The sequence below is a fragment of the Oryctolagus cuniculus genome, chromosome 19 (assembly GCF_051225735.1).
Source record: "Oryctolagus cuniculus isolate XC-2025 breed Fujian yellow rabbit chromosome 19, ASM5122573v1, whole genome shotgun sequence".
Taxonomy (NCBI): domain Eukaryota; kingdom Metazoa; phylum Chordata; class Mammalia; order Lagomorpha; family Leporidae; genus Oryctolagus; species Oryctolagus cuniculus.
In genome coordinates this window covers 1,073,482-1,099,324 of record NC_142885.1, presented here as the reverse complement: position 1 = coordinate 1,099,324, position 25,843 = coordinate 1,073,482, and the positions used below count along the sequence as shown (strand labels likewise).

Here is a 25,843-nt window from a genome sequence, read left to right as displayed (position 1 = left end):
TTCAAGCAGGGTTCTTCCTCCTGTCTTTCTCCATCAGGCCTGCTGGCTGCCACGTGAGCCTCCCAGGCTAGTGCTGGCCCTGGCCAGTGGGTCCAAAGGCAGGGCCATCAGGGAGGAGGGAAGTCTGAGAGGACGAGGCTTGTGTCAGGACTGTGGGTGTGCTGCCTGGGTGCTGTGTGAGAGGTGGCATGAGTGGCAGGGGAGGCCCTCTCCAGCCTCCACCCTGACTCCCCGGAAACTGGTCACCCACTCCAGCTCCTCCTCCCATCTTCCTTCTCCTTCCTGTCTATGGCCTTTTCCAGAAAGCTCACCCACATGCCCACCTCCTGCTGCTTCCCATCCCCGCCCTGCCCACCAGTGCCGTGGCCTGGCTTATCACCTGTCTCCCTCCTCTCTCTCCGCTGTTCTCTCTGCTCTCTCTCCCACTGCCAGACGATTGGGTCAGGCAAGGCTGTCCCGTCCTGAGAGCCCCAGGCCCCCCTTTGACATCTAACCAGATCCTTCCTCTTCCTCGGAGACCTCCCTTTGCCAGTCTGTCCAGAGAGTTGTTCTGTGACTTGACAGGGGCCCCTCAGCCCCAAAGCCTCCCCTTCATCTGTGACTTTCTGTTGTGTGGTGAGCTCATACCTCCAGGCATGACCTTGGTGAAAATTTGTGCCCCTCTGCGGTCCTGCTCCTGCCCTGTTCTATAAATATCTATAAATACTCATAAATACACACACACACACACACAGCAGTGCCCCTGGAGTTGCAGTGTAAGGAGACCAGCCTGGAAGAGGCCTCTTCACCCCACTGAATGCTCAGCACAGCACAGAGGCTGCCCACTGCTGGCAGGCCCTGCTGCCCTGTGCAGTGCCCACCCACAGCACAGCAGACCCTGCGCCCTGTGACAAAGCTGCCACACGGGGCCAAGCAGTATAGCTCAATCTTTTTATTTCAAGATAATAACAGGAGCCACATCACCATGGTACCACAACCGTGTCTCCGCCTCTTTCCTGGGCCATAGACTGTCAATAAATTAGTTTCCCAGCCCCAAATAATTATTAAGGCCTCCTCCTCATTTGCGAGCTCCAGCCTCAGCTATGATACAGGGGAGGCCCTACCCCCAGCATATACAAAATATACACAAGTACAATATGTACATGGGGGTGGGGGTGGGGAGGCCCACTGGAGGCAGCCTCTTCCCCTCATCAGGCCTAGAGTTAGCCCCAACTGTCCTAGGGCCTGACAGAATGCTGCCTACTGCCCTGCCCCAAAGTGCCTCCAAAGAAAAGGGAGTCCCCCGAATGCCTGCCTCAGCCCTGCCTGGCTGGTGTGCCTGTTAGTAAGGGGACAGGCGCCCCTGCATCGCCTGCCCCAGCCGACCCTTTGAGGGCTGTTGACCGTGCCTCCCAGCTGGCCTGCCTGGGGGCACAGGCACGGAGTGAAGAGCTGGACCACGCCTGGCCTACCATGACCACCACCTGTGGTAAGCACCCGGCTTCCCATTAGCCTCAGCTTGCCCAGGCCACCCTGTGATTTGGGACCGGGAGCCTCCCTGAATAAGGGACTGTCCTCACCCAGAGAGGACCCTCATCCTATTGTGCCCTCCTTGCCCATATACCCTTACCCATGATGCCCTGGCCCGGAAGTGACCCTTGCCCATGATGATGCCCCTGCCCCGGAAGTGACCCCTGCCCAGTGATGCCCTTGCCCGGGTGCCCCCGCCCAGCAATGACCCTCACTCAGATGCCCTCCTTGTCTGATGCCCTCATGTCCGTGCCTGCTGATGCCCCCACGTGATGTTCCTGGCCAGATTATGCTGGCCAGGCTGACAGTTAGCCCCAAGAGGGGCGATGAAAACTGCCTGGCTGACTTGCCCAAGTGGATGAGCACCCCCTGGTCTCGGCTGTTCTGGGGGCCACACAAATGCTGCCTGTGTTGGTCACGGCCTCTGAGGATGGAGCTGGAAATGAGGAGGCCCCAGGAGCCCCCGGGGTCCTCCAGAGAGGCAGCCTAAAGAGGCCTTTCTCTCCCCATCAGGTGTTCTGGCTAAGGAGGAAAGGGAACTCGGAAGGAACGGCAGGGGATAGGGTGGCTAGCAGGGGTGGAGTGGCAAGGATGGGGTTGGGGCTCCCCAGGCTGATGGTATCTGGTGTTAGACGATAATGTCGTCATGCTCGTCAGCCCGGTAGAAGAAGGGGATGCAGTGGTTGGTGCCCAGGCCTGGGCACTCCTGGGGGTTCTGCATCTCCTGTGGCTGCTTCCTGAGCTGCTGCACAGTAGGGTTCTGCTTGTGTAGCGCCTTCTTCTCAGAGTGCAGCTGTGTGTAGGCGGCCACGTGCTGCTGCAGGTGGAACAGGCACTGGTCGCGCTGTTGGTGCAGACCCTAAGCCTCCTGGCTCTTCAGCTCCATCTGCGGGAGACCAAGGCGGGTGGGGGGAGCATGAGGGCAGGTGGTGGCTTGCTAACCGATTCCACTGGTTGCAGGGGAGTGGCACAGAGCCCTGTGTCTCCTGCACCCAGCCTCACACCTCATCCCCTTCTTTCCCATCACTTTAACTTGAGGCCACAAGCGAGAGGGAAGGCATCATCTTTAGGGGAACACTCGTGCCTAATACTTTACATGCACAATCTCAGCTCATCCTCAACACCTATGTAAGGAAAAAATGCTAAGTTCCTTTGTCAGGAATCTGAGGCTTAGCAAAGGGTAGCCTTTGTGTAGTGACCAGTGGAGCTGGGTGACACGCCTCTCGTGGGACAATGATGTCCAGGCCTGGGAGGAGCCCGGGGCTACCAGCCCTAAGAGAGGCAGGACAGTCGATATAGAGGTCACCTGTCACTCCAGACTGGAGCGGCCTCCCTCCTGGGCCTAGCACTGCCCTCCCCAGTGACTTGTACCCATGGCCCAGTCCTTCACAGTCGGGCTGAGTGTTACCGTTTCCTTCAGCTCCCCCAGCTTCTCCTGCAGCTGGCCGAGTTCCCTGGCCAGCTCGTTCTTGATGTGCTGCTCTGCCTGCAGTGAGAGGGTGAGCCGCATGTTGTCATTGCTCTGCACAGAGAGAAGCAATCCGTTGCCACCCAAAGTGGCTGCATCCGGATCCCAGCACCAGGTGCCCACCTCCCACAGTGCTGGGAGGGCTGGAAGCTCAGCCCCTCTCCTCTGACAGACATTTGAGCAGGGTCCTGGCTCACAGGGCGCCTGCCTAGGTCATCACCGTCCCCTTTGGTGGGGGGGGAGTGAAGGCCCAGAGAGAAGTGTTTTGTACCCGAGGACTTGCCCAGGGAGGCCAAACACACCAGTCTCACGAAGCCATCCTGCAGCTCGGCCAGCTGCTCCTTGAGCTCCCGGTTCTGCAGGAGTGCACGGCTGATGGTCACGTGGTCGCTCTGCTTGTGCTCCTCGGCCTGGTTGCCCCACAGCTCCGCCTCCCGCTCCAGCTGTAGCAGCCGCTGTTCCTGATGCTGGTTCAGGTGACTCAGGCCTGCGTTGTCCTGCACCTGGGCCTGCAGCTGTCCCGCCAGGCTCTCCAGCTCCTTCTGCAGCTGCTCAGCCTGCGCCTGCAGCTGCTGTTCCACCTCCGATGGCCCTGCGGGGGAAGCTGGGGACTCTGGGGTGGGAGGCTCAGCTGAGAAAGGAAGCAGCCATCAGGGGCCCTGGCCTCTGGGTTTTCAAAAAGCTCCTGTCTTGGTCCTTAGCTCCTCAGGCCAACTGCTTGCCCCCACCCCGGTGCTGGCTTCTTGGCTAACAACTTTCCATATTCAGATGGTCATTACCCTTCCAAGCCAGGACACAGAGTGCTTGACCGTGCATGGTGGACAGTGGGTACGCCACCCCTATTTACAGATGAGGTCACCTATGCTCAAAGAGATGACAAGACTCGCCATCCACTGGCACAGACCTGCTTCCCTCTGCCACAACACCACTCACCGGGGCTCCCAGGCCACCTCTGCCCCTGCTTACCCATCTGGCTCTTGAGCTCAGCCAAGGTGGTCTCCAGCTCCCGCACCTGACTCAGGTTGCACTCCTTCTCCTCCCTCAGCATGCAGAGCTGCCCAGAGCACAGGGGAAAGAGCCATGAGCAGGGGCCACTGCCTCCCTCTAAACCGATGCTGCTGTTGTTTCTGTGGGGAGAGTCAAAGAAAGGAAGGTGACTAAGGAAGTCCCGTCTACTCCACTCCCAGAGCAAGAGGAGGTGGGCAGGGGGCCAGGGCGGGATTGGCACATTCTCAGAACCTATGGGCACAGGACCTGTCCCGAGGCTCCCAGGGAAAGAGTATGTGGGTCTTTGCTGGTTTTTGCTCACAGCTGTGGAACCGAGTCTGAATCGGGATTCTCCTTAGGGGACAGTAAGGTGAGCCTCCAGAAACAGAATGTGAGAAAAGACGGGGGTTCCGCTAGGTTTGGATTTACAGGGGTGCGCACATCATTCGACAGCTCAGCACGTGCTACATAGGGGTTGGGGCTGCTTTTAACAGCAGGGATACAGGAATGAAAAGCACAGGTAAGATCCCTTCTCTCCCTGAGGTTGACATCCCAGGGAGCCTGGAAATCTTGGATTCTTAGAGCTAAAAGAGACCTTTGACAACTGCCATTTCCACCTCCTTGGGAAACTCAAGCCCAGGGTAGAGAGGTGCTTGTCCAAACTCAAAGTTCAGGTCAGGGCCTGAGTCAGGGTGGGGACACGAGGCTCATGGCCAGTGCTGAATGAGAGGCCACAATCCCAGGGCTGTGTGGCCAGGGTGCAAGCAGGGGTATCTGAAGAAGGGAGGAGGCAGAGAGGGCAGCAACAGGACGAGAGCCATGCTGCATGCTCCATGCTCTGGGGTCCCTCCAGCTGAGACCTGGCCCACCCAGCTCTACTCTCCCTCAGCACCAGGGGCCCCCACCCCCTTTTTCAGAGCCCGTGGGGAAATGGAAGCCCAGGGTGGGCAGCATGGAATCAGGGGACCCCACTGGGCTCTTACCAATTCCTCTATGGTGTTACTGAGCTGTTTGTTAGATAGCTGGAGTCCAGGGCTACTGCCAGCTCTTGGTACCGGCTCTGAGGCACATGCAGAGAGGAGGAGTTGCAGGAGGGCTGGGGAGAGGTAGAGAGAGCAGTCATTAGGGCTGGTGGGGGTGGCACGGGCTGTCTCAGCTGGCAGCGGGGAACTCAGCCCCTGCTGTGGGAGAAGAGGGGGGCTGGCCCTGCAGAGCCACTCACCTCCAGATCCTTCATGTAGGAAGATGTGAGGTCCTCTCCACTGATGTAGGACATTGACTAGAAGAGACAAGAGCTCCAATGGAGATGCTAATCCTCTACCACCAAGTTCCTACCCTCGGACTGCCTCCCCACCCACCTTTCCTCCCCCACCACCTCCACTTGGCAACTCCTCTGCCCAGCTGGGCTTCTTCCTCTCATCACCCTCTATGCCTACCCTCAGACTACCTCTCCCCCCCACCTCCACCTGGTAACTCCTCTGCCCAGCCTGGCCTCTTCCTCTCATCACCCTCTAGGCCTACCTTCAGACTACTTCTTCCCCCTCAACTCCACCTGGCAACTCCTCTGCCCAGCCTGCCCTCTTCCTCTCATCACCCTCTAGGCCTACCTTCAGACTACCTCTTCCCCCTCAACTCCACCTGGCAACTCCTCTGCCCAGTTGGCCTCTTCCTCTCATCACCCTCTATGCCAGCTTCTCCTGGGTCTCATCACCATCCCCCTCCCTTCCTGAGTGATGCTCTCCCTGTGCTTCCTGCACTGAGATACATGGTCACCGTTCTCATGGCCATGTCCTTCATCTGTATGGCTTCCAAGAAGAAGCCATCACCCAGCCTGCCCAACACGGCCCAGCAGGTCAGTCTCTCCCAGGATCTCCCCATCTCTCAGGAATCCCAGCCTCCATTTCTGTCCTCTCCTCTCTCTCCTCCCTTCCTGAGTCCAGTGTCTGGTGTACCTCAGAGACAAGACCATGGAGCTGCTGAGCAGGTTGATGCAGGCTCTCCGTGGAGGACAATGTCCTAGGGACAGGCACACAGAGGTCAGGGGTGCAGGGGCTTGATGCAAAAGAGGTCCTTGGGCTGTGGCCTGCCCTCACCCCCATGGCTTAGGGACTGCTGCCCACACAGGAAGACACTCACTTGGTCTCATCTATGAGGACAGGGCCATGGTCAGCATCATGGATCTGAGGGAGAAGAGAGAGTGATCACCTGATTTCCAGTAAGAACTACCCAGGGGTGGCAGGAGCCCAGCTCCTTCCAGCAACCTGCCACTGCCACAAGCTCAAGAGAAAGCCCCATCTTGGCCTCCCCCACCCCAGTGCCGGGAAGGGTTCCTCACATTGGGAACCAAGCTGCCGGAAGAAAGGAGAAGAGAAGGCACAGCAGGCACAGTCCTCTGGGAAGGGAGATGGTGCAAGCATACAGAGGTAGCAGGCACAAGGATGGAGGCAAACCTGAGTTGGTGCCATGCTAGTTAGAGTAGCGCCAGGGGACACTACACTGCCAAGTAACACGGTGGCATCAGCAGAGGGTGGTGCAGGAGCAGCGCGGTCTTTGGGCACCTGTCAGGGAACAGAGTAGGGGGTTAGGGGGCCGTGCAGGAGAGGAGGTGCCTTGCTGACATGGACACAAGGGCACAGAGCAGGTTGGAAGATATCATAGCAGTCAGAGTGACAGTCACACATGCTGGGAACTACAGGGGTTGTGGGAATGGCTTGCCCAGGCTTGGGGACACGTGACATCTTTTCAGGTGGCCAAAGCTCAAAGGAAGGGGACTACGACCTCCGTGGACACGAGGCCCTGGTTCTCCCTGGACCTCAGCAAGGGCTCTGACCTCTGGCAGCCACAGCAGGCAGAAGGAACAGGCACCAACATCAGGGAGCATGGCAGTGTTCTTCCAGGAAGCCAGTCTCTGCTGCACAGTGACCCTAACTCTAGGCCCCTGCTGGGCCGAGGCTGCTGGTGGTGACAGGAATCCCTCCAGGTAGCTCTCTGCCACTGCCCTCTCCTGCTCTCCGCCCTTTCTCCCTGCCCTCCTCTCTGCCTCAACCATCAGCTGTAGTTCTCTGATTCAGGCCTTTCCAAGGAGAAATGTTGCCCAAGAAGCCCCTCCCTGCTTTCTGGAGATAAAATCAACCACAGCGCCTCATGGGTATACCTCTCAGCCCAATCTCGCAGCTCCAGAAACACCTACTCTACCAAAAGAAGCCAGGAAATCACAGGTAAGACGTCTGCTCTTTGACTTGGCTCATGGAGGTCATGGCGCCTCATTGCCAGAAAAACTGCTAGGAAACAATGCGGGGATCTAGTGCTTGGAGACATGGAGAAGCCTCTCCTCCTTCTTCCCCAGCAGGACCCCCTCCCTCGGCCAGCCCCATCCAGCTTCTCCCCAGGCTCAGGCCTAACTCTCGGTCCACGCATCTGGCTCTAGAGCCACCTCATCTCAGCAGGCCAGACGGCCGCACACAGCCAAGATGACTGAACAAGTGACAGCAGCCAGAGGAGCAGAGTGAAGGCAGGGAGTTGCTGCCTGCTCTCTGGACTCTTCAGCCCTGGCCTCTGAAAACCCCAATTGGCTGCCTCCTTAGATTCCAGGCTGCAAAGTCTACAGATGAGGATGAGGCGTGCTGAGTCTGCAGTTGTACCTTTGGAGAGTGGACCAGCAGATGGAAGACTTCTCTCTCCCTCTCTCTCTCTCTCTCTCATCTTGGCTTCTCTATAACTGTGCTTTTCAAATACAAACATAAGTAAAAGAAAATAGAATCTATGTACTGTGATTACTTTGTGAACAACCAAGTCACAATTCTACTTCTCAAGGTGGAGCTTCGCCTGTTGTCAGGACACCAGATGAGAAGCCTGCCCCTCCCATCACGTCTGAAGGTGGAGCTTTGCCTGGGCATCAGGACACCAGATGAGAAGCCTGCACCTGGCTTTCAGTATGAAGGTGGAGTTCGGCTGGGTGTCAGGACACCAGGTGAGAAGCATGCACCTCGCGTTCAGTTTAAAGGTGGAGCTTCGCCTGGGTGTAGGACACCAGATGAGAAGCCTGCACCTCACATCGCGACTGAAGGTGGAGCTTCACCTGGGTGTCAGGACACCATATGAGAAGCCATCTGCCTTTCAGTCTGTAGGTGGAGCTTCTCTTGTGCATCAGGACACCAGATGAGAAGCCTGCACCTGGCTTTCAGTCTGAAGGTGGAGCTTCACTTGGGCTTCAGGACACCAGATTAGAAGCCTGAACCTCCTTCACGTCTGGAGGTGGAGCTTCGCCTGGGTATCAGGACACCAGATGAGAAGCCTGCTCCTGGCTTTCAGTCAAGGGTGAGCTTCGCTTGGGTGTAAGGACACCAGATGAGAAGCCTGTACCGCACATCACGTCGGAAGTTGGAGCTTTGCCTGGGTGTCAGGACACCAGATGAGAAGCCTGAATCTGGCTTTCAGTCTGAATGTGGAGCTTCACCTGGGCGTCAGGACACCAGATTAGAAGCCTGAAGCTCCTTCACGTCTGGAGGTGGAACTTCACCTTGGTGTCAGAACACCAGATGAGCCTTCACCTGGCTTTCAGTCTCAAGGTGGAACTTCGCCTGGGTGTCAGGACACCAGATGAGAAGCCTGCACCTCGCTTTCAGTCTGAAGGTGGAGCTTCTCTTCGGCATCAGGCCACCACATTAGAAGCCTGAACCTGGCTTCACATCTGGGGGTGGAGCAATTCCAGGGTGTCAGGACACCAGATGAGAAGCCTGCACCTCGCATCACGTCTGCGGGTGGAGCTTCTCCTGGCTTCACATCTGGAGGTGGTTTCCCAGGGTGTCAGGGCACCAGATAAGAAGCCTGCACCTGGCTTTCAGTCTGAAGGTGTAGATTCGCCTCGATGTCAGGACACCAGATGAGAAGCCTGCACCTCACTTTCATCTGAAGGTGGAGCTTCACCAGGCTGCCAGGACACCAGATGAGAAGCCTGCACCTCGCTTTCAGTCTGAAGGTGGAACTCCTCTTCTGCATCAGGACACCAAAATAGAAGACTGCACCGGGCTTTAAGACTGAAGGTGGAGCTCGACTGGGTGTCAGGACACCAGATGAGAAGCCTACACCAGGCTTTCCGTCTGAATGTGGAGCTTCACCTGGGTGTCAGAACACCAGATGTGAAATCTGCCCCTAGCTTCACATCTGTATGTGGAGGTTCGCCTGGGTGTCAGGACACCAGATTAGAAGCCTGCACCTCACATGACGTCAAAAGGTGGAGCCTCAACTGGGTGTCAGGACACCAGATGAGAGGCCTGCACCTGGCTTTCAGTCTGAAAGTGGAGCTTCGCCTGGGTGTCATGACACCAGATGAGAAGCCTGCACCTGGCTTTCAGTCTGAAGGTGGAGGTTAGCCTGGGTGTCAGGAGACCAGATGAGAAGCCTACACCAGGTTCTCAGTCTGAAAGTGTTGCTCACCTGGGTGTCAGGACACCAGATGAAAAACCTGACCCTCACTTTCAGTCTCAAGGTGGAGCTTTGCCTGGGTGTCAGGACACCAGATGAGAAGCCTGCACCGGGCTTTCAGTCTGAAGGTTGAGCTTCATCTGGGTATAAGGACACCAGATGAGAAGCCTGCCCCTCGCTTCACATTGAAGGTGGAGCTTTGCCTGGGTGTCAGTACACCTGATGAGAAGCCTGCCCCAAGCTTCACATCTGAAGGTGGAGGATCGCCTGGGTGTCAGGACACCAGATGAGAAACCAGCACCTGGTTTTAAGTTTGAAGGTGGAGCTTCGCCTGGGTGTCAGGACACCAGATGAAAAGCCTGCACTTGGCTTTCAGTCTGAAAGTGGAGCTTCGCCTGGGTGTCAGGACGCCAGATGAGAAGCCTGCACCTGGCTTTTAGTATGAAGGTGGAGTTTCGCCTGGGTGTCAGGACACCAGATGAGAAGCCTGCACCTGGCTTTCAGTCTGAGAGTGGAGCTCACCTTGGTGTCAGGACACCAGATGAGAAGCCTGTACCTGGCTTTCCGTCTGAAAGTCAAGCTCACCTGGGTGTCTGGACACCAGATGAGAAGCCTGCACCTTGCTTTCAGTCTGAAGGTGGAGCTCACCTGGTGTCAGGACACCTGATGAGAAGCCTGCCACCAGTTCACATCTGAAGGTTGAGCTCACCTGGGTGTCATAATACCAGATGAGAACCCTGCACCTGGCTTCACATCTGGAGTTGGAGTTTGCCAGGGTGTCAGGAAACCAGATGAGAACCCTGCAACTGGCGTCACATCTGGAGTTGGAGTTTGCCAGGGTGTCAGGAAACCAGATGAGAACCCTGCAACTGGCGTCACATCTGGAGAGGGGGCTTTGCCAGGGTGTCAGAACACGAGATGAGAAGCCTGCTCCTCGCATGAAGTCAAAAGGTAGAGCTTCGCCTGGGTGTCAGGACACCAGATGACAAGTCTTCACCTGGCTTTCAGTCTGAAGGTGGAGCTTTGCCTGGGTTTCTGGACACCAGATGAGAATCCCGCACTGTCTTTCAGTCTGAAATTGGAGGTAACCTGGGTGTCAGGATACCAGATGAGAAGCCTTTACCTCGCTTCCAGTAAGAAGGTGGAGCTTCGCTTGGAGTCAGCACACCAGATGAGAAGCCTACACCAGGCTTTCAGTCTGAAGGTGGAGGTTCACCTGGGTGTCAGGACAACACATGAGAAGCCTGCACCTGGCTTTCAGTCTGAAGGTGGAGTTTGGCCTGGGTGTCAGGATACCAGATGAGAAGCCTGAACCTGGTTTCACGTCTGAAGGTGGAGCCTCGCCTGGGTGACAAGACACCAGATGAAAAGCCTGTACCGGGCTTTCAGTCTAAAGGTGGAGCTCGGCTGGATGTCAAGACACCAGATGAGAAGCCTGCACCTGGCTTTCAGTCTGAATGTGGAGCACTGCTGGGTGTCAGGACACCAGATGAGAAGTCTGCAGCTGGCTTTCAGTCTGAATGTGGAGCTCGGCTGGATGTCAAGACACCAGATGAGAAGCCTGCACCTGGCATTCAGTCTGAATGTGGAGCGCTGCTGGGTGTCAGGACACCAGATGAGAAGCCTGCATCAGGCTTTCAGTCTGAAGGTGGAGGTTCGCCTGGGTGTCAGGACAGCAGATGAGAAGCCTGCACCTGGCATTCAGTCTGAATGTGGAGCGCTGCTGGGTGTCAGGACACCAGATGAGAAGCCTGCACCTCGATTTCAGTCTGAAGGTGGATCTTCGCCTGGATGTCAGGACACCAGATGAGAAGCCTGCAAGTCACTTTCAATCTGAATTGGGAGCTTCAACTGGGTGTCAGGACACCAGATGAGAAGCCTGCACCTGGCTTTCAGTCTGAAGAGGGAGCTTCGCCTGGGTGTCAGGACACCAGATGAGAAGCCTGCACCTCACTTTGAGTCTGAAGGTGGAGCTTCGCCTGGGAGTCAGGACACCAGATGAGAAGCCTGCACCTGGCTTTCAGTCTGAAGGTGGAGCTTTGCCTGGGTGTCGACACCAGATGAGAAGTCTGCACTTCGCTTTCTGTCTCATGTGGAGCTTCGCCTGGGTGTCAGAACACCAGATGTGAAGTCTGCCCCTAGCTTCATATCTGTATGTGGAGGTTCGCCAGGGTGTCAGGACACCAGATGAGAAGCCTGCACCTGGCTTTCAGTCTGAAGGTGGAGCTTTGCCTGGGTGTCAGGACACCAGATGAGAAGCCTGTACCTGGCTTTCATTCTGAAGGTTGAGCTCACCTGGGTGTCAGGACACCTGATGAGAAGCCTGACTCCCGTTCACATCTGAAGGTGGAGCTTCGCCTGGGTGTCAGAACACCAGATGAGAACCCTGCACCTGGCTTCACATCTGGAGTTGGAGCTTTGCCAGTGTGTCAGGACACCAGATGAGAAGCTGCACCTGGCTCTCATTCTGAAGGTGGAGCTTCCCCTGAGTATCAGGACACCAGATTAGAAGCCTGCACTGGATTTCAGTCTGAAGGTAGCGCGTCACCTGGGTGTCAGGACACCAGATGAGAAGCCTGTACCTCGCTTCCAATAAGAAGGTGCAGCTTCGCCTGGGAGTAAGGACACCGGATGATATCCTGCACCTTGCATCATGTCTGAATTGGCACATCGCCTGGTTGTCAGGACACCAGATGAGAAGCCTGCACCAGGCTTTCAGTCTGAAGGAGCAGCTTGGCCTAGGTGTGAGGACAGCAGATGAGAAGCCTACACCTGGCTTCACATCTGGGGGTCGAGCTTCGCCAGGGTGTCAGGACACCAGATGACAAGTCTTCACCTGGTTTTCAGTCTACAGGTAGAGCTCACCTGGGTGTCAGGACACCAGATGAGAAACCTGCACCTGGCTTCACATCTGGAGTTGGAGCTTTGCCAGGGTGTCAGGACACCAGATGAGAAGCATGCCCCTCGCTTCATGTCTGGAGGTGGTGCTTCGCCTGATGTCAGGAAACCAGATGAAAAGCCTACACCTCGCATGACGTGAAAAGGTGGAGCTTCGACTGGGTGTCAGGACACCAGATGAGAAGCCTGCACCTCACTTTCAGTCTGAAGGTAGAGCTTTGCCTGGGTGTCAGGACACCAGATGAGAAGCCTGCACATGGCTTTCAGGCTGAAGGTGGAGCTTAGCCTGGATGTCAGGACACCAGATGAGAAGCCTGCACCTGGCTTTCAGTCTGAAGGGGGAGCTTCGCCTGGGAGTCAGGACACCAGATGAGAATCCTGCACCTGGCTTCACGTCTCAAGTTGGAGCTTCCCGTGGACATTAGGATACCAGATGTGAGGCCTGCAACTGCTTTCATTCTGAAGGTGGAGCTTCACCTGGGTGTCAGGACACCTATGGGAAGCCTGTACCTGGATTTCACTCTGACGGTGGTGCTTCGCCTGGGTATCAGGACGCCAGATAAGAGGCCTTCACCTGGGTTTCAATCTGAAGGTGGAGCTTCGCCTGTGTGTCAGGACACCAGATGAGAAGCCTGCAACTCACTTTCAGTCTGAAGCTGGAGCTTGGCCTGGATGTCAGGACACCAGATGAGAAGCCTGCACTTTGCATCATGTCTGAAGGTGGAGCTTCGCCTGGGTGTCAGGACAACAGTTGAGAAGCCTGCACCTCACTTTCAGTCTGAAGGTGTAGGTTCACCTGGGTGTCAGGACACCAGATGAGAAGCCTGCAACTGGCTTTCTGTCTGATGGTGGAGCTCACCTGGATGTCAGGACACCAGATGAGAAGCCTGCACCTGGCTTTCAGTATGAAGGTGGAGCTTCGCCTGGATGACAGGACACCAGGTGAGAAGCCTGCACCTCGCTTCACATCTGGAGGTGAAGCTTAGCTTGGTTTCAGGACACCAGATGAGAAGTCTGCACCTCACTTTCAGTCTGAAGGTGGAGGTTCGCCTGGGTGTCAGGACACCAGATCAGAAGCCTTCACCTGGCTTTCAGTCTGAAGATGGAGGTTCGCCTCGGTGTCAGGACACCAGATGAGAAGCCAGAACCTCACTTTCAGTCTCAAGGTGGAGCTTTGCCTGGGTGTCAGGACACCAAATGAGAACCCTGTACCTCGCTTCCAGTAAGAAGGTAGAGCTTCGCTTGGGTGTCAGGACCCCAGATGAGAAGCCTACACATGGCTTTCAGTCTGAAGGTCGAGCTTCGTCTGGGTGTCAGTACACCAGATGAGAAGCCTCCCCCTAGCTTCATATCTGAAGGTGGAGGATCGCCTGGGTGTCAGGACACCAGATTTGAAGCCTTCACCTGGTTTTCAGTCTGAAGGTGGATCTTTGCCTGGATGTCAGAACACCAGATGAGAAGCCTGCACCTCGCTTTCAGTCTGAAGGTGGAGCTTCTCTTGGGCATCAGGACACCAGATGAGAAGCCTGCACCTGATTTCACATCAGGATGTGGAGATTTGCCAGGGTGTCACGACAGTAGATAAGAAGCCTGCCCCTCACTTCACATCTGAAGGTGGAGCTTCGGCTGGGTGTCAGAACACCACATGAGAACCTTGCACCTGGATTCACATCTGGAGTTGGAGCTTTGCCAGGCTGTCAGGACACCACCTGAGAAGCCTGCACCTCACATGACGTCAAAAGGTGGAGCTTCGCCTGGGTGTCAGGACACCAGATGAGAAGCCTGCACCTGGCTTTCAGTCTGAAGGTGGAGGTTAGCCTGGTTGTCAGGAGACCAGATGAGAAGCCTGCACCAGGCTTTCAGTCTGAAAGTGTTGCACACCTACGTGTAAGGACACCATATAAGAAGCCTGCACCTCACTTTCAGTCTCAAGGTGGAGCTTTGCCTGGGTGTCAGGACACCAGATGAGAAGCCTGCACTGGATTTCAGTCTGAAAGTGGAGCTCACCTGGGTGTCAGGACACCAGATGAGAAGCCTGTACCTCGCTTCCAGTAAGAAGGTGGAGCTTCGCTTAGGTGTCAGGACACCAGATGAGAAGCCTACACATGGCTTTCAGTCTGAAGGTCGAGCTTCATCTGGGTATCAGGACACCAGATGAGAAGCTTGCACCAGGCTTTCAGTCTGAAGGTGAAGCTTCGCCTGATTGTCAGGACACCAGATGAGAAGCCTGCACCAGGCTTTCAGTGTGAAGGTGGAACTTCGCCTGGGTGTCAGGATGCCAGATGAGAAGCCTGCACCTAGCTTTTAGTCTTAATGTGGAGCTTTGCCTGGGTGTCAAGACACCGATGAGAAGCCTGCACCTCACTTCACATCTGCAGGTGGAGCTCCCCCTGGGTGTCAGGACACCAGATGAGAATCCTGCACCTGGCTTTCAGTCTGAATGTGTAGCTCTGCTAGGTGTCAGGAGACCAGATGAAAGCCTGCACCTGCCTTTCAATATGAAGGTGGCGCTTGGCATTGGTGTCAGGACACCAGATGAGAAGCCTGCATCTGGCTTTCTGTCTGAAGGTGGAGCTTTGCCAGGGTGTCAGGACACCAGATGAGAAGCCTGTCAGGAGACCAGATGAAAGCCTGCACCTGCCTTTCAATATGAAGGTGGCGCTTGGCATTGGTGTCAGGACACCAGATGAGAAGCCTGCATCTGGCTTTCTGTCTGAAGGTGGAGCTTTGCCAGGGTGTCAGGACACCAGATGAGAAGCCTGCCCCTCATTTCATATCTGAAGATGGAGCTTCGCCTGGGTGTCAGGACAACAGTTGAGAAGCCTGCACCTCACTTTCAGTCTGAAGGTGGAGCTTTGCCAGGGTGTCAGGACACCAGATAAGAAGCCAGCACCTCACTTTCAGTCTGAAGGTGGAGCTTCTCTTCGGCATCAGGACACCAGATGAGAAGCCTGCACCTGATTTCACATCAGGATGTGAGATTTTCCAGGGTGTCACAACAGTAGATGAGAAGCCTGAACCTCGCATCACGTGCACAAGTGGAGCTTTGCCAGGGTGTGAGGACACGAGATGAGAAGCCTGCACCTCGCTTCATGTCTGAAGGGGGAGCTTCGCCTGGATGTCAGGACACCAGATGAGAAGCCTGCAAGTCGCTTTCAATCTGAAGTGTGAGCTTCAACTGGGTGTCAGGACACCAGATGAGAAGCCTGCAACTGGCTTTCAGTCTGAATGTCGTGCTTCGCCTGGGTGTTAAGACACCAGATGAGAAGCCTGCCCCTCGCTTCACATTGAAGGTGGAGCATCACCTGGGTGTCAGTACACCAGATGATAAGCCTGCCCCTCCTTCACCTCTGAAGGTGGAGGATCGCCTGGGTGTCAGGACACCACATGAGAAGCCTGCAGCTGGTTTTCAGTCTGAAGGTGGAGCTTCGCCTGGGTGTCAGGACACCAGATGAGAAGGCTGCACCTGGCTTTCAGTCTGAAGGTGGAGCTTCACCTGTGTGATAGAACACAAGATGTGATGCCTGCCCCAAACTTCAAATCTGAATGGGGAGGTTCACCCGGGTGTCAGGACACCAGATGAGAAGCCTGCACCTGGCTTTCAGTATGAAGGTGGAGTTTTGCCTGAATGTCAGGCCACCAGATGATAAGCCTGCACCTGGCTTTCTGTCTGAAGACGGAGCTTCGCGTGGGTGTCAGCATACCAGATGAGAAGCATGCACCAGCCTTTCAGTCTGAAGGTGAAGCTTCACATGATTGTCAGAAGACCAAAAGAGAAGTCTGCCCCTAGCTTCACATTCTGTATGTGGAGGTTCGCCTGGGTGTCAGAACACCAGATTTGAAGTCTGCCCCTAGCTTCACATGTGAATGCGGAGGTTCACCCGGGTGTCAGGACACCAGATGAGAAGCCTGCACCTGGCTTTCAGTCTGGTGGTGGAGCTTCGCCTGGGAGTCAGGACACCAGATGAAAAGCCTGCACCTGGCTTTCAGTCTGAAGGTGGAGCTTTGCCTTGGAGTCAGGATGCCAGATGAGAAGCCTTCACCTGGCTTTAAGTCTGAAGGTGGAGCTTCGCCTGGATGTCACGACACCAGATGAGAAGCCTGTAAGTCGCTTTCAATCTGAGGTGAGAGCTTTGCCTGGGTGACAGGACACCAGATGAGAAGCCTGCACCTCACTTTCAGTCTGAAGAGGGAGCTTCGCCTGGGTGTCAGGACACCAGATGAGAAACCTGCACCTGGCTTTTAGTCAGAAGGTGGAGCTTCGACTGGGTGTCATTACACCAGATGAGAAGCCTGCATCAGGCTTTCAGTCTGAAGGTGGAGTTTTGCCTGGGTGTCAGGACACTAGATGAGAAGCCTGCACCTCGCTTTCAGTCTGAAGGTGGAGATTTGCCTGGGTGTCCGGACACCAGATCAGAAGCCTGCCCTTGCTTCACATTGGGAGGTGGAGCTTCACCTGTGTATCAGGACACCGGATGAGAATCCTGCACCTGGCTTTCAGTCTGAAGGCGGAGCTTCCCGTGGGTTTTAGGATACCAGATGAGAAGCCTGCACCACGCTTTCAGTCTGAAGGTGGTGCTTTGTCTCGGTGTCAGCACACCGCATGGAAAGCATGCACCTGGATTTCAGTCTGAATGTGGAGTTTCGCATGGGTGTCAGGACACCAGATGAGAATCCTGCACCTGGCTTTCAGTCTGAAGGTGGAGCTTCGCCTGGGTGTCAGGACACCAGATGAGAAGCCTGCACCTCACTTTGAGTCTGAAGGTGGAGCTTCGCCTGGGTGTCAGGACACCAGATGAGAAGTGTGCACCTGGCTTTCAGTCTGAAGGTGGATCTTTGCCTGGCTGTCGACACCAAATGAGAAGCCTGCACCTGGCTTCAGAATGCCTTAGTCCGATTCCTAGCTCCAGCTCTGACTGCAGTTTCCTCCTCATGCCAGCCCTTGGAGACCCTGTGATGGCTCAAGTACACTGAGCTACTCGAAGTCAAATTTCAGCTGTCAGGACTTCTCTGTGCCTGGGCCCTGCCCAGACTATGTCATTTGTTGTCTCCTCTGAGGCTGTAGAGTGAGTCATGGCCCCTGGCCAGACCTTCCTGGGTGGGAGCCGCCATGATGGTTGACCAGCCATCTGTCCCTTTCCCTAGGCCCATCCCCAGATCAGCCCTGCTACACTGGCTGGGCTGAAGGCCCTGGGGCAGTTAGACAGGAAGTGCCAACATTATCTGCAGGTTATGGCCTACCTAGCCCCGTGTGCCTGTGCCCTGCCCCTCCCCCAACTCAGGCTCGCTGCAGCCCTGGAAGGTGTTCTATGACCTCACTATGCTGCCTATGACCTCATCGCTCCCTCTGCCTCCCCCACTCGCCACGTGGATGAATATTACCCACCTTTAATCTTCACACTGGCCTCAAACGCCACCTTTTCCAGCCACAAGTCCATTCGGAACCCACCTCCCTCACCTAGCCATGCAGCTGGCCTATTGCCGCCTTTCCCCTGCCCCCTCAGAGCACTCTGCCACCCCCATGGCACCTCCTGTCTTGTTCTTCTACTTCCACCACTGTGCATCCAATGCCTTTGCCATCCACGGGCCCAGTGAACATGGTTGAGTGCCCCATCTGATTTGTCAAAGAGACGAGGGGCAGGCAGAGTGTCCTAGCACTGGTCTGTCTGGGTAGCCTCACATCCTTGCCAGTTAGTTCCTCTGAAAAGCTAACCTCCATCCTTGTGATTATAAAGCCAATTCATTTTCTCTTAATTCTATCTTCTCACTCTCAAACCAAAATGGAATTCATCAAGTTGAAAAATCACTTACTTCCATCTGGTCTACTTGCCCAGAGGGCAAAATGTAACAGCATTTGTATTTTTTCAAATCTCTCCTGGTCTAACTGCACTGGACATTCAAAGCCCAAAACCCTACAGACCTGCTCTGAAAGTTATTCCCAAATTACTGAATCTTTGAGGTGTGCCTTACCCTCTCCAAGATGATAAAAGACACAAGGGAAGGGAAAAATGCAATTAACCAAGCAGGGGAGGAAGCAGACATAAGCAGGCCGAGGGTTAATGGCAGCAACTTAAAACAAGCCAGAGGCAGTCTCCACCATATGAGACAAGCCTCAGGGACATGCACACCTGGGAGGCAGCAAGCCAGAGAGGGGGTCTTGGCACTGCCTCCCCTTCCACTTGTCCTATGGGGCAGCGCTACCCCATTGGAATGGTTAAGGTCAGACGCCAGCACCTTCAGTATGTCCTGCATCTAGAGACGGTGAAAAGGGGAAAACAAGGGCAGGAGAAGACACAGAGACGTTGTCGCTCCCCCTCTTCGTGGAGGAACGACACTAAGCCCTGCCTAGGCTTCATATCCGAGTCACAGCACCATTATGTCGCTCCCCCTCTTCGTGGAGGAACGACACAGGACCCTGCGCTGTTCTTTCGTCTGCTTGGCCCTCCCCGGGTTTGCTGCTGGTTCTTCCCGGGTTGGCTACTGTCCCTTCCACCTCCGTGGAAGGGCAGTTCCCCCTGGCCACATTCCCCACTTCCGCAGGGGAGCGGCACACCGCCGGCCGGCTCTTCTCGGGGGCTGCACAGGTGTTCCTTCAGCTAGATGTTCCCCTTAGATGTTCCCCTTAGATGTTCCTGGTGCATGCCGTCTCTCTCCTCCTTTATAGTCCTCCTCCGCCAATCCTAACTCGGCTGCCCACACGCCGAGTACGCTGCTCTCCTCCAATCAGGAGCAAGTCCTACAGTTTATTAGCTGAACTGGAGGCAGCTGTGTGGAAGCTGTTTACTTCTCTCCCAGCGCCATACTGTGGGAGAGCAGATGCATAGAATAAGTCTTAATTCCAGTAACTCAGTCTAGTCCGGATTGCTCCCCACAAGACGTGGCTTAGAGAGAGGCGAGGATGTCGGGGAAGGAAGAGGTGGAGTGAGGAAACGGAGGCTGAGGAAGAGCAGAGATCCACACCGTGGCCCCCAGGCCATCCTCTCAGACTGGCCATTGCTGCCTCGCCAGACAGAGGGAAAAGTCCCCAGGCCCCAGAGTCACAGGAAGCGCAGTCACTGACCAGCACGGCTCTCAGACCCTCCCCCTGACACGACCTCCACTCTCCATGTTAAAACCAGACATCTGCAGAAGGGTTCTCTTGAACAGGGAGGCTACAGCTCAACAATTAGAAGACACTGTTCCAATCCAATAATATCTGACAGCCTGAAACGGAAGCCCAGGGGAGGCTGTGACTTTTCTGAGGTCATCCAGAGCCAAGGCTGAATCCCAGTGCCTGGGGCTTCCTAAGGGCACAGCCCGATGGCCGGGCTGCTCTCGCTGACCTGGCTTTTCCTGAGGCCGGGGATGAGGAAGTCGCAAATACCAGCGACTATGAATGTTACAAGACCCTGTATTCTGGATTAATACGAGAACAGCAAAAACTCTCAAACTTTGTAAGTAAAACATCAGCCCCATCTATTTTACAGATGTGGAGAGAGAGGCCCAGAAAGCTTGAACAGTTTGCCTTACATTATATCCCTAGCAGAGGGAAAGGGAGCATTCAGACCCAGAATCCTTGACCAGTATCTAACACTCCCTTCCACCATCTTCCATTGTCCTCTGGATCCCCAACCCCCACCCCCCATTGCCCCTTAGCCCCCGAGCCCCCAGCAGCCTGGCCAGCCAAGACTCACATCCTCAGTTGAGTGACAACCCTGAGAAGTGGTTGTCTCAGGGCTACTGCCGTTTTTAAGGCAGGAGGCCGGAGACGAGGTCTGAGGCTGGGCCGAGGAGCCCCAGGAGCCAAGGGCCCAAAGTCACCTAGGGGCGACAAGCCAGGGCGGGGGCTGGGTGCTGAGGGGGCAGTGCTGGTTGAGAGGACTTGGGTGGGGGAAGCCAAGAAGTGCTGGGGCTCAACCCGAGTGTCTGAGGAGCCACACAGACCCCGCCACGGACCGGCTGTCAGAGGGGCAGTGGGCTGGGCCGGGGGGGCGCGACCCCAACGTTTTACCTTTTTCTTGGCCGCAGCCAGCTTGCTCTGTCGGGTTTCCTCCGACATCGCGGGGCGGGGAGGGGGCGAGGGAGGGGGGCCACATCACCACGATCCCGGCAACCAACGCAAGTTGCTCCCGGCAGCTACCGCGCAGGTGTGTGACTGAGCCAGGAGACGCAGGTTCAGGGCAGAACTCGGAGGGGCTGGGTGGGCGTGGTCGCCACACTTCAAGCCCATTGGTCAGTGAGAAAGACGAAACAAAGAGGGGCGTGGTCCGAGGCGTCAAAATGGGAGCTGCACATGCAGCTCTGTCACCGCCCACTCTGGGGGCGGGGCGATTTCCCTTGGGTGAGGGCGCAGCTTTCTGGGAGCCTCTCATGGCGTCCGACACAGAATTCTAGTTAGTCTACGGACGCCAGAGGCCGCTCTCCGGCCCGCGCCCTGGACCCCTTTTCTCCACAGGCGCCCCCGAACCGGGGCCCTCGGACCCCAGGGCTCAGGAGGTGGGCGCGGAGCGCAGAGCAGGGGACACTGCATCAGTTCACGACCCCTTTCTGACTCCTCCCAGATGTGCCCCAGACGTTCTCCTTTCAGAAATCCCCTCAGGGTCCCTTTCACGTCCTCCAGACACTGCCCTCTCACACCCAGCCCTTCCTCGAGGAGCCCCACGCTGACCCCGCCCAGCTGGATCCAGTCGGGCACGCCCAGGTCCTGGCGACTCCTCCTCCCGCACCCCCACGGGCCCCCTTTCCCCTCAGAGCAGCTCCGGGGCCTCAGCCTCTCCCACGCTTCCCTCCAGGGCTGAGCAGGACCCGGCCGCAGCTGCCTCGGGACCTTCCAGTCACGGTGAGTAGCCCGCGCCCCCCGACCCCGTGCGTGTGCCTGCGCCCCCCCGACCCGTGCGGATGGTTGCGGACCCCATCCCGTGAGGGTGTCTGTGCCCCCGACCCGTGAGTGTGCCTGCACCTCCCAACTCCATGAGTGAGCCTGCGCCCCCCCTATCCGTGAGGATGTTTGCGCTCCCGAACCGTGAGCATGGCTACGGACCCAGACCCCGTGAGGATGCTAGCACCTCCCGACCCCGTCATGGTGGCTGCACCCCCCCGACCCGTGAGGAAGTCTGTGCCCCCAGACCTCGTGCGTGTGCCTGCGTTCCCAGATCCACGCGGATGTCTGCACCCCCAACCAGTGGGGGTGCCTGCGCCCCCTGACTCCGTGCATGTGCCAAAGCCCCCAGACCCTGTGAGGATTTCTGTGCCTCCCGAACCGTGAGGGGGCCTGCGTCCCCCGACCTGTGAGGAAGTCTACGCCCCCCCAACCCCATGAGTGTGCCTGAGACCCCCGACCAGTGAGGATGTCCAGGCCACCGAGCCGTGAGCATGGCTGTGGACCCCAACCCCGTGCGGGGGGCTGCAGTAGACATCAACCCCGTGAGGGTGCCAGCACCTCCCAACCCTGTGAGGGTGCCAGTGCCTCCCAACCCCATGGGGGGCTGCACCCCCGACCTCTTGAGGTTTCCTGGGCCCCTCGACCCATGAGGGTGCCGGCATCCACCGATCAGAGAAGATGCCAGCACCCCAACCCTGTGAGTGTTCCTGGGCCCCCAACACTGTGAGAATGCCCGTGCCCCCCGACCCATGAGGGAGCCCATGCCCCCCAACACATGAAGTTGCCAGTGGCCTCCAATCCGTGAGTGTGCCAGCACCCCCAATTCTGTGTGGGTGCCAATGCCCTCCATCCCGTGAGGATTTCTGAGCCCACCCAATGTGGGGAGGATGTCTGCGTGCCCCCCACACACAGTGGCATCATGACTACCCCCAGCCCTCCCCCACCCCAACCACAGCCCACAGGTGGGCCTTCCTCAGTCTTCCTGAGGAGACAAAAGGAAACCTGTTGAAGTGAAATGGACACTATGGGAAACGGTGACTTGATCAGCATAGCCCTGACTGTTAATGAACAACTTAATACATTATCCCTCTTAGTAGTTTTTTTGTCTGTTCTACTTAATATGACCGGTTTAATTCTGTAATTAATACACGGTTATTCTTAAGTGTTGAAAATTAACTGAAATGTGATCCCTGTTAAACATAAGAGTGGGAATAAGAGAGGGAAGAGATGTATAATTTGGGACATGCTCAAGCTGACTTGCCCAAAATGGTAGAGTTAGAAACATACCAGGGGATTCCAATTCAATCCCATCAAGGTGGCATGTACCAATGCCATCTCACTATTCCAAGTGATCAATTTCAGTTCACAATTGATCATAATGAAAGGACTAAGAGTCAAAGGGAGCACATAAACAAGCCTAGTACCTGCTAACACTAACCGATAGAATAAATAAAGGGGAGAGTGATCCAACATGGGAAGTGAGATACTCAGCAGACTCATAGAATGGCAGATGTCCTAAATAGCACTCTGGCCTCAGAATCAGCCCTAAAGGCATTCGGAGCTGGCTGAAAAGCCCATGAGAGTATTTCAGGCATGGAAAGCCAAGACACTCTGGCAATAGATCTCTGTGAGTGAGATCCCTGTGGAAAGAACAGGTCATCAAAGAAGGAGGTACCTTTCTCTGAAGGGAGAAGAGAACCTCCACTTTGACTATGACCTTGTCTAAACAAGATAAGAGTCGGAGAACTCAAGGGGCTTCCATAGCCTTGGAAACTCATGACTGGAGCATAGGGAGATTACTGATGCCATAGACAGGAGTGTCAATTGGTAAAGTCAACAACAGGAGTCATTGTGCACTTACTCCTCATGTAGGATCTCTGTCCTTAATGTGCTGTGCATTGAGATTTAATGCTATAATGAGTACTCAAACAGTATATTTCACTTTGTGTTTCTATGGGGGTGCAAACTGTTGAAATCTTTACTTAATGCATACTAAACTGATCTTCTGTTAAAAAAAAAAAAGAAATTATCAATTCCCAACTTGACTCTCACTGGGATTAAACATGACAATAGGTCTGATCTGATTTCATCATCATTTAAAAAAATCATCTATTATTTTTCACTTTATGTTTCTGTGTGGGAGCAAACTGTTGAAATATTTACTTAATGTATACTAAGCTGATCTTCTGTATATTAAGATAATTGAAAATGAATCTTGATGTGAATGGAAGGGGAGAGGGAGCAGGAAAGGGGAGGGTTGTTGGTGGGAGGGACGGTATGGGGGGGAAGCCATTGTAATCCATAAGTCGTACTTTGGAAATTTATATTCATTAAATAAAAGTTAAAAAATAATTTAAAAAAATTAAAAAAATATGGTTGAGGGTCCTCTTAATATCGTTTCTGATAGCTTATATGTTGTTAATGCTGTTAAGAGGCTAGGCTCCCCTTCGCTAATATCCAAAAGTTCTACAGTGTTTCCTTATTTTGAGCTTGTTCAGCACGCTTTATTTAGGAGATAAGATCCCATTTTTATCACACATATTAGAGCACATACCTCTCTGCCAGGTCCTCTCACCGCGGGAAATGCCCTTGCTGATCAACATTCCCGCTTCCTTTTAGCTTGCACTGCCATGGAACAGGCAACGGAATATCACAAACTTTGGCATGTTAATAGTAAGACCTTAAGGATGAGGTTTAATATCCCTATTCGTAAAGCTAAATCTATTGTCCAAAATTGTGAAAAATGTGTTATTCATCAGCCTGTTACTATGCCCACTGGAGCTAATCCCCGGGGCCTTTATCCATGTCACATTTGGCAAATGGATGTAACGCATATCCCTGCCTTTGGCAAGCTATCCTGTGTCCATGTTACGGTGGATACTTACTCAGGAGTAGTTATGGCTACCACCACCACCAAAGAGTCTGCCTCCCATGTAATGCAACATATGTTACAATGTTTTGCTTCTTGGGGAATTCCTAATATAATAAAAACTGATAATGGACCTGCTTATACTTCTAAGGCTTTTGCTGAGTTTTTAGCAACTTTTCATATCTCTCATTTAACCGGCATCCCATATAACCCTACTGGACAAGCCGTTGTGGTGGCACTAATCTGTATCTGAAAAATTTTGTATTAAAACAAAAAGGGGGAATAGGGGCACTATCCCGTTCCCCTTAAAGACATTCTCAACCTCGCCTTACTTACCATAAATTTTTTAAATAAAAAAGCTGATGGTCTCACCCCGGCAGAACGTTATGTAATCTCGGAACAGACCCCCAATAGTAATAAACCCCATGAACCGACAGAAGCTCAGCCACCCATTAGAGAAATGATTATGTGGAAAGACCCACAAGATAACAAATGGAAAGGCCCATACCCATTAATAAGAAGGGTATGAGGTTCTGTTTGTTTTCTCCCACAGGAAGAAAAAAATCCAATCTGGACTCCAGAAAGACGGACAAGAACAATAGAGTAGCGAGATGATCGTGATTCTACTCCTACTAATAATGACACAACTGTCACCGATGATGGCCAAGCTGGATGAGTATTGGGGTCTCTTGAGAGCCCTACCTCTCCTTCTACCTGTTTCTAATTCTTCTAACCTTCTGCCAGTTGTGTATTTGCATAACTCTACCATAGGTGAAAGATTCGGAGTGCCTTACAACAGTCTTGTCAATTCTTCCCATCAGGGCTAGGTTAACTTACCCATCCACCTTTCGGGAGCGCTATGCTTCCATAAGCCCAAGTTTGGTACAGATCTTTGTGGTTATAATTATACTGGCTTTCCTATGCCATGTATTAATTTGGCCACTTATTCCATGGGAGATGTTATCAACTGGAATGAGTCAGGTAGTTCTTACACAGCCAATATTATAGGGGAACTTATAGCCTTTTGATCTGAGTCACTACCTCTCAGGTGCCAGGAGTGTCACAGACCATTTGCTCCTTACCCTCCTACCAATCCACTTCCTTCTTGCACTCCTCAGGCACCCCCAATTCTCCAGATGCCTGTCCACCTCTGATCAATTCCCTGTTGCTCCTTAATGTTAATTTCTTTGCAGCTTCTTGATTTGCCTTTTCATCACCCAACGAAACCCATGTATCATCCGCTGTTTGCCTTCAGCCTCCCTTCTTTTGGTATTGCTGTAATGCTACTAATAATACTTGCACTACAGGAGTTATTTCCTCATGTGTTAAAGGAAAATTAAATGAAGTGGAAACACTGGTGGTTGTGCGGATTCCCATTTGGGTTCCTGTACCAGTTGCGGTGCCTGAGAAGGACTTCTCAATGGCTGTTTGACACAGGAGAGACTTCGGAGTCACCGCGGTCGTCGTTGCAGTAATTGCGGCATTATCAGCTGGTGCGGCCGCTATTGGCATGGCCGTGAGCCAAACCTCCACACTGTCCACACTTGATAGCATCACAAGATCTACCGCCCAGGCACTTGATGATATACTGCTATTCAGCTGTTAGCTCAATGAACGGATTTATTGCAAGATCAGGCCTGGCTGGCATACCCTGTGTTATTCGATCTACTGCAGTTTGTGTTACCGCCTACCCCTACAACCACTTCTCCTTTGCCGCTAATCAGTCCCATCTTTTGGGTAGCATGTTAAATGGTAGTTGGAATCCAATTGAACAATGGGCTGCTATTATAGGGCTGGCTCTTGTGCTTATAACAGGATCAATTATTGC

At 54.4% G+C, this 25,843-nt stretch overlaps 1 protein-coding gene across 1 annotated transcript; it reads right to left on the bottom strand.

Annotated features, from left to right (window-relative positions):
* Positions 1 to 2,137: 2,137 nt before the first annotated feature.
* LOC103346682 (golgin subfamily A member 2) lies at positions 2,138 to 20,324 on the bottom strand. Its single transcript, XM_089321927.1, is given in 14 exon segments — positions 2,138 to 2,395; positions 2,918 to 3,031; positions 3,280 to 3,608; positions 3,944 to 4,031; positions 4,948 to 4,982; positions 4,985 to 5,024; positions 5,187 to 5,243; positions 5,917 to 5,980; positions 6,101 to 6,144; positions 6,415 to 6,522; positions 8,742 to 8,767; positions 18,475 to 18,538; positions 19,960 to 20,046; positions 20,277 to 20,324. Coding segments are annotated over 14 exon segments (1,362 nt in total).
* Between the last annotated feature and the right edge of the window lie 5,519 nt (positions 20,325 to 25,843).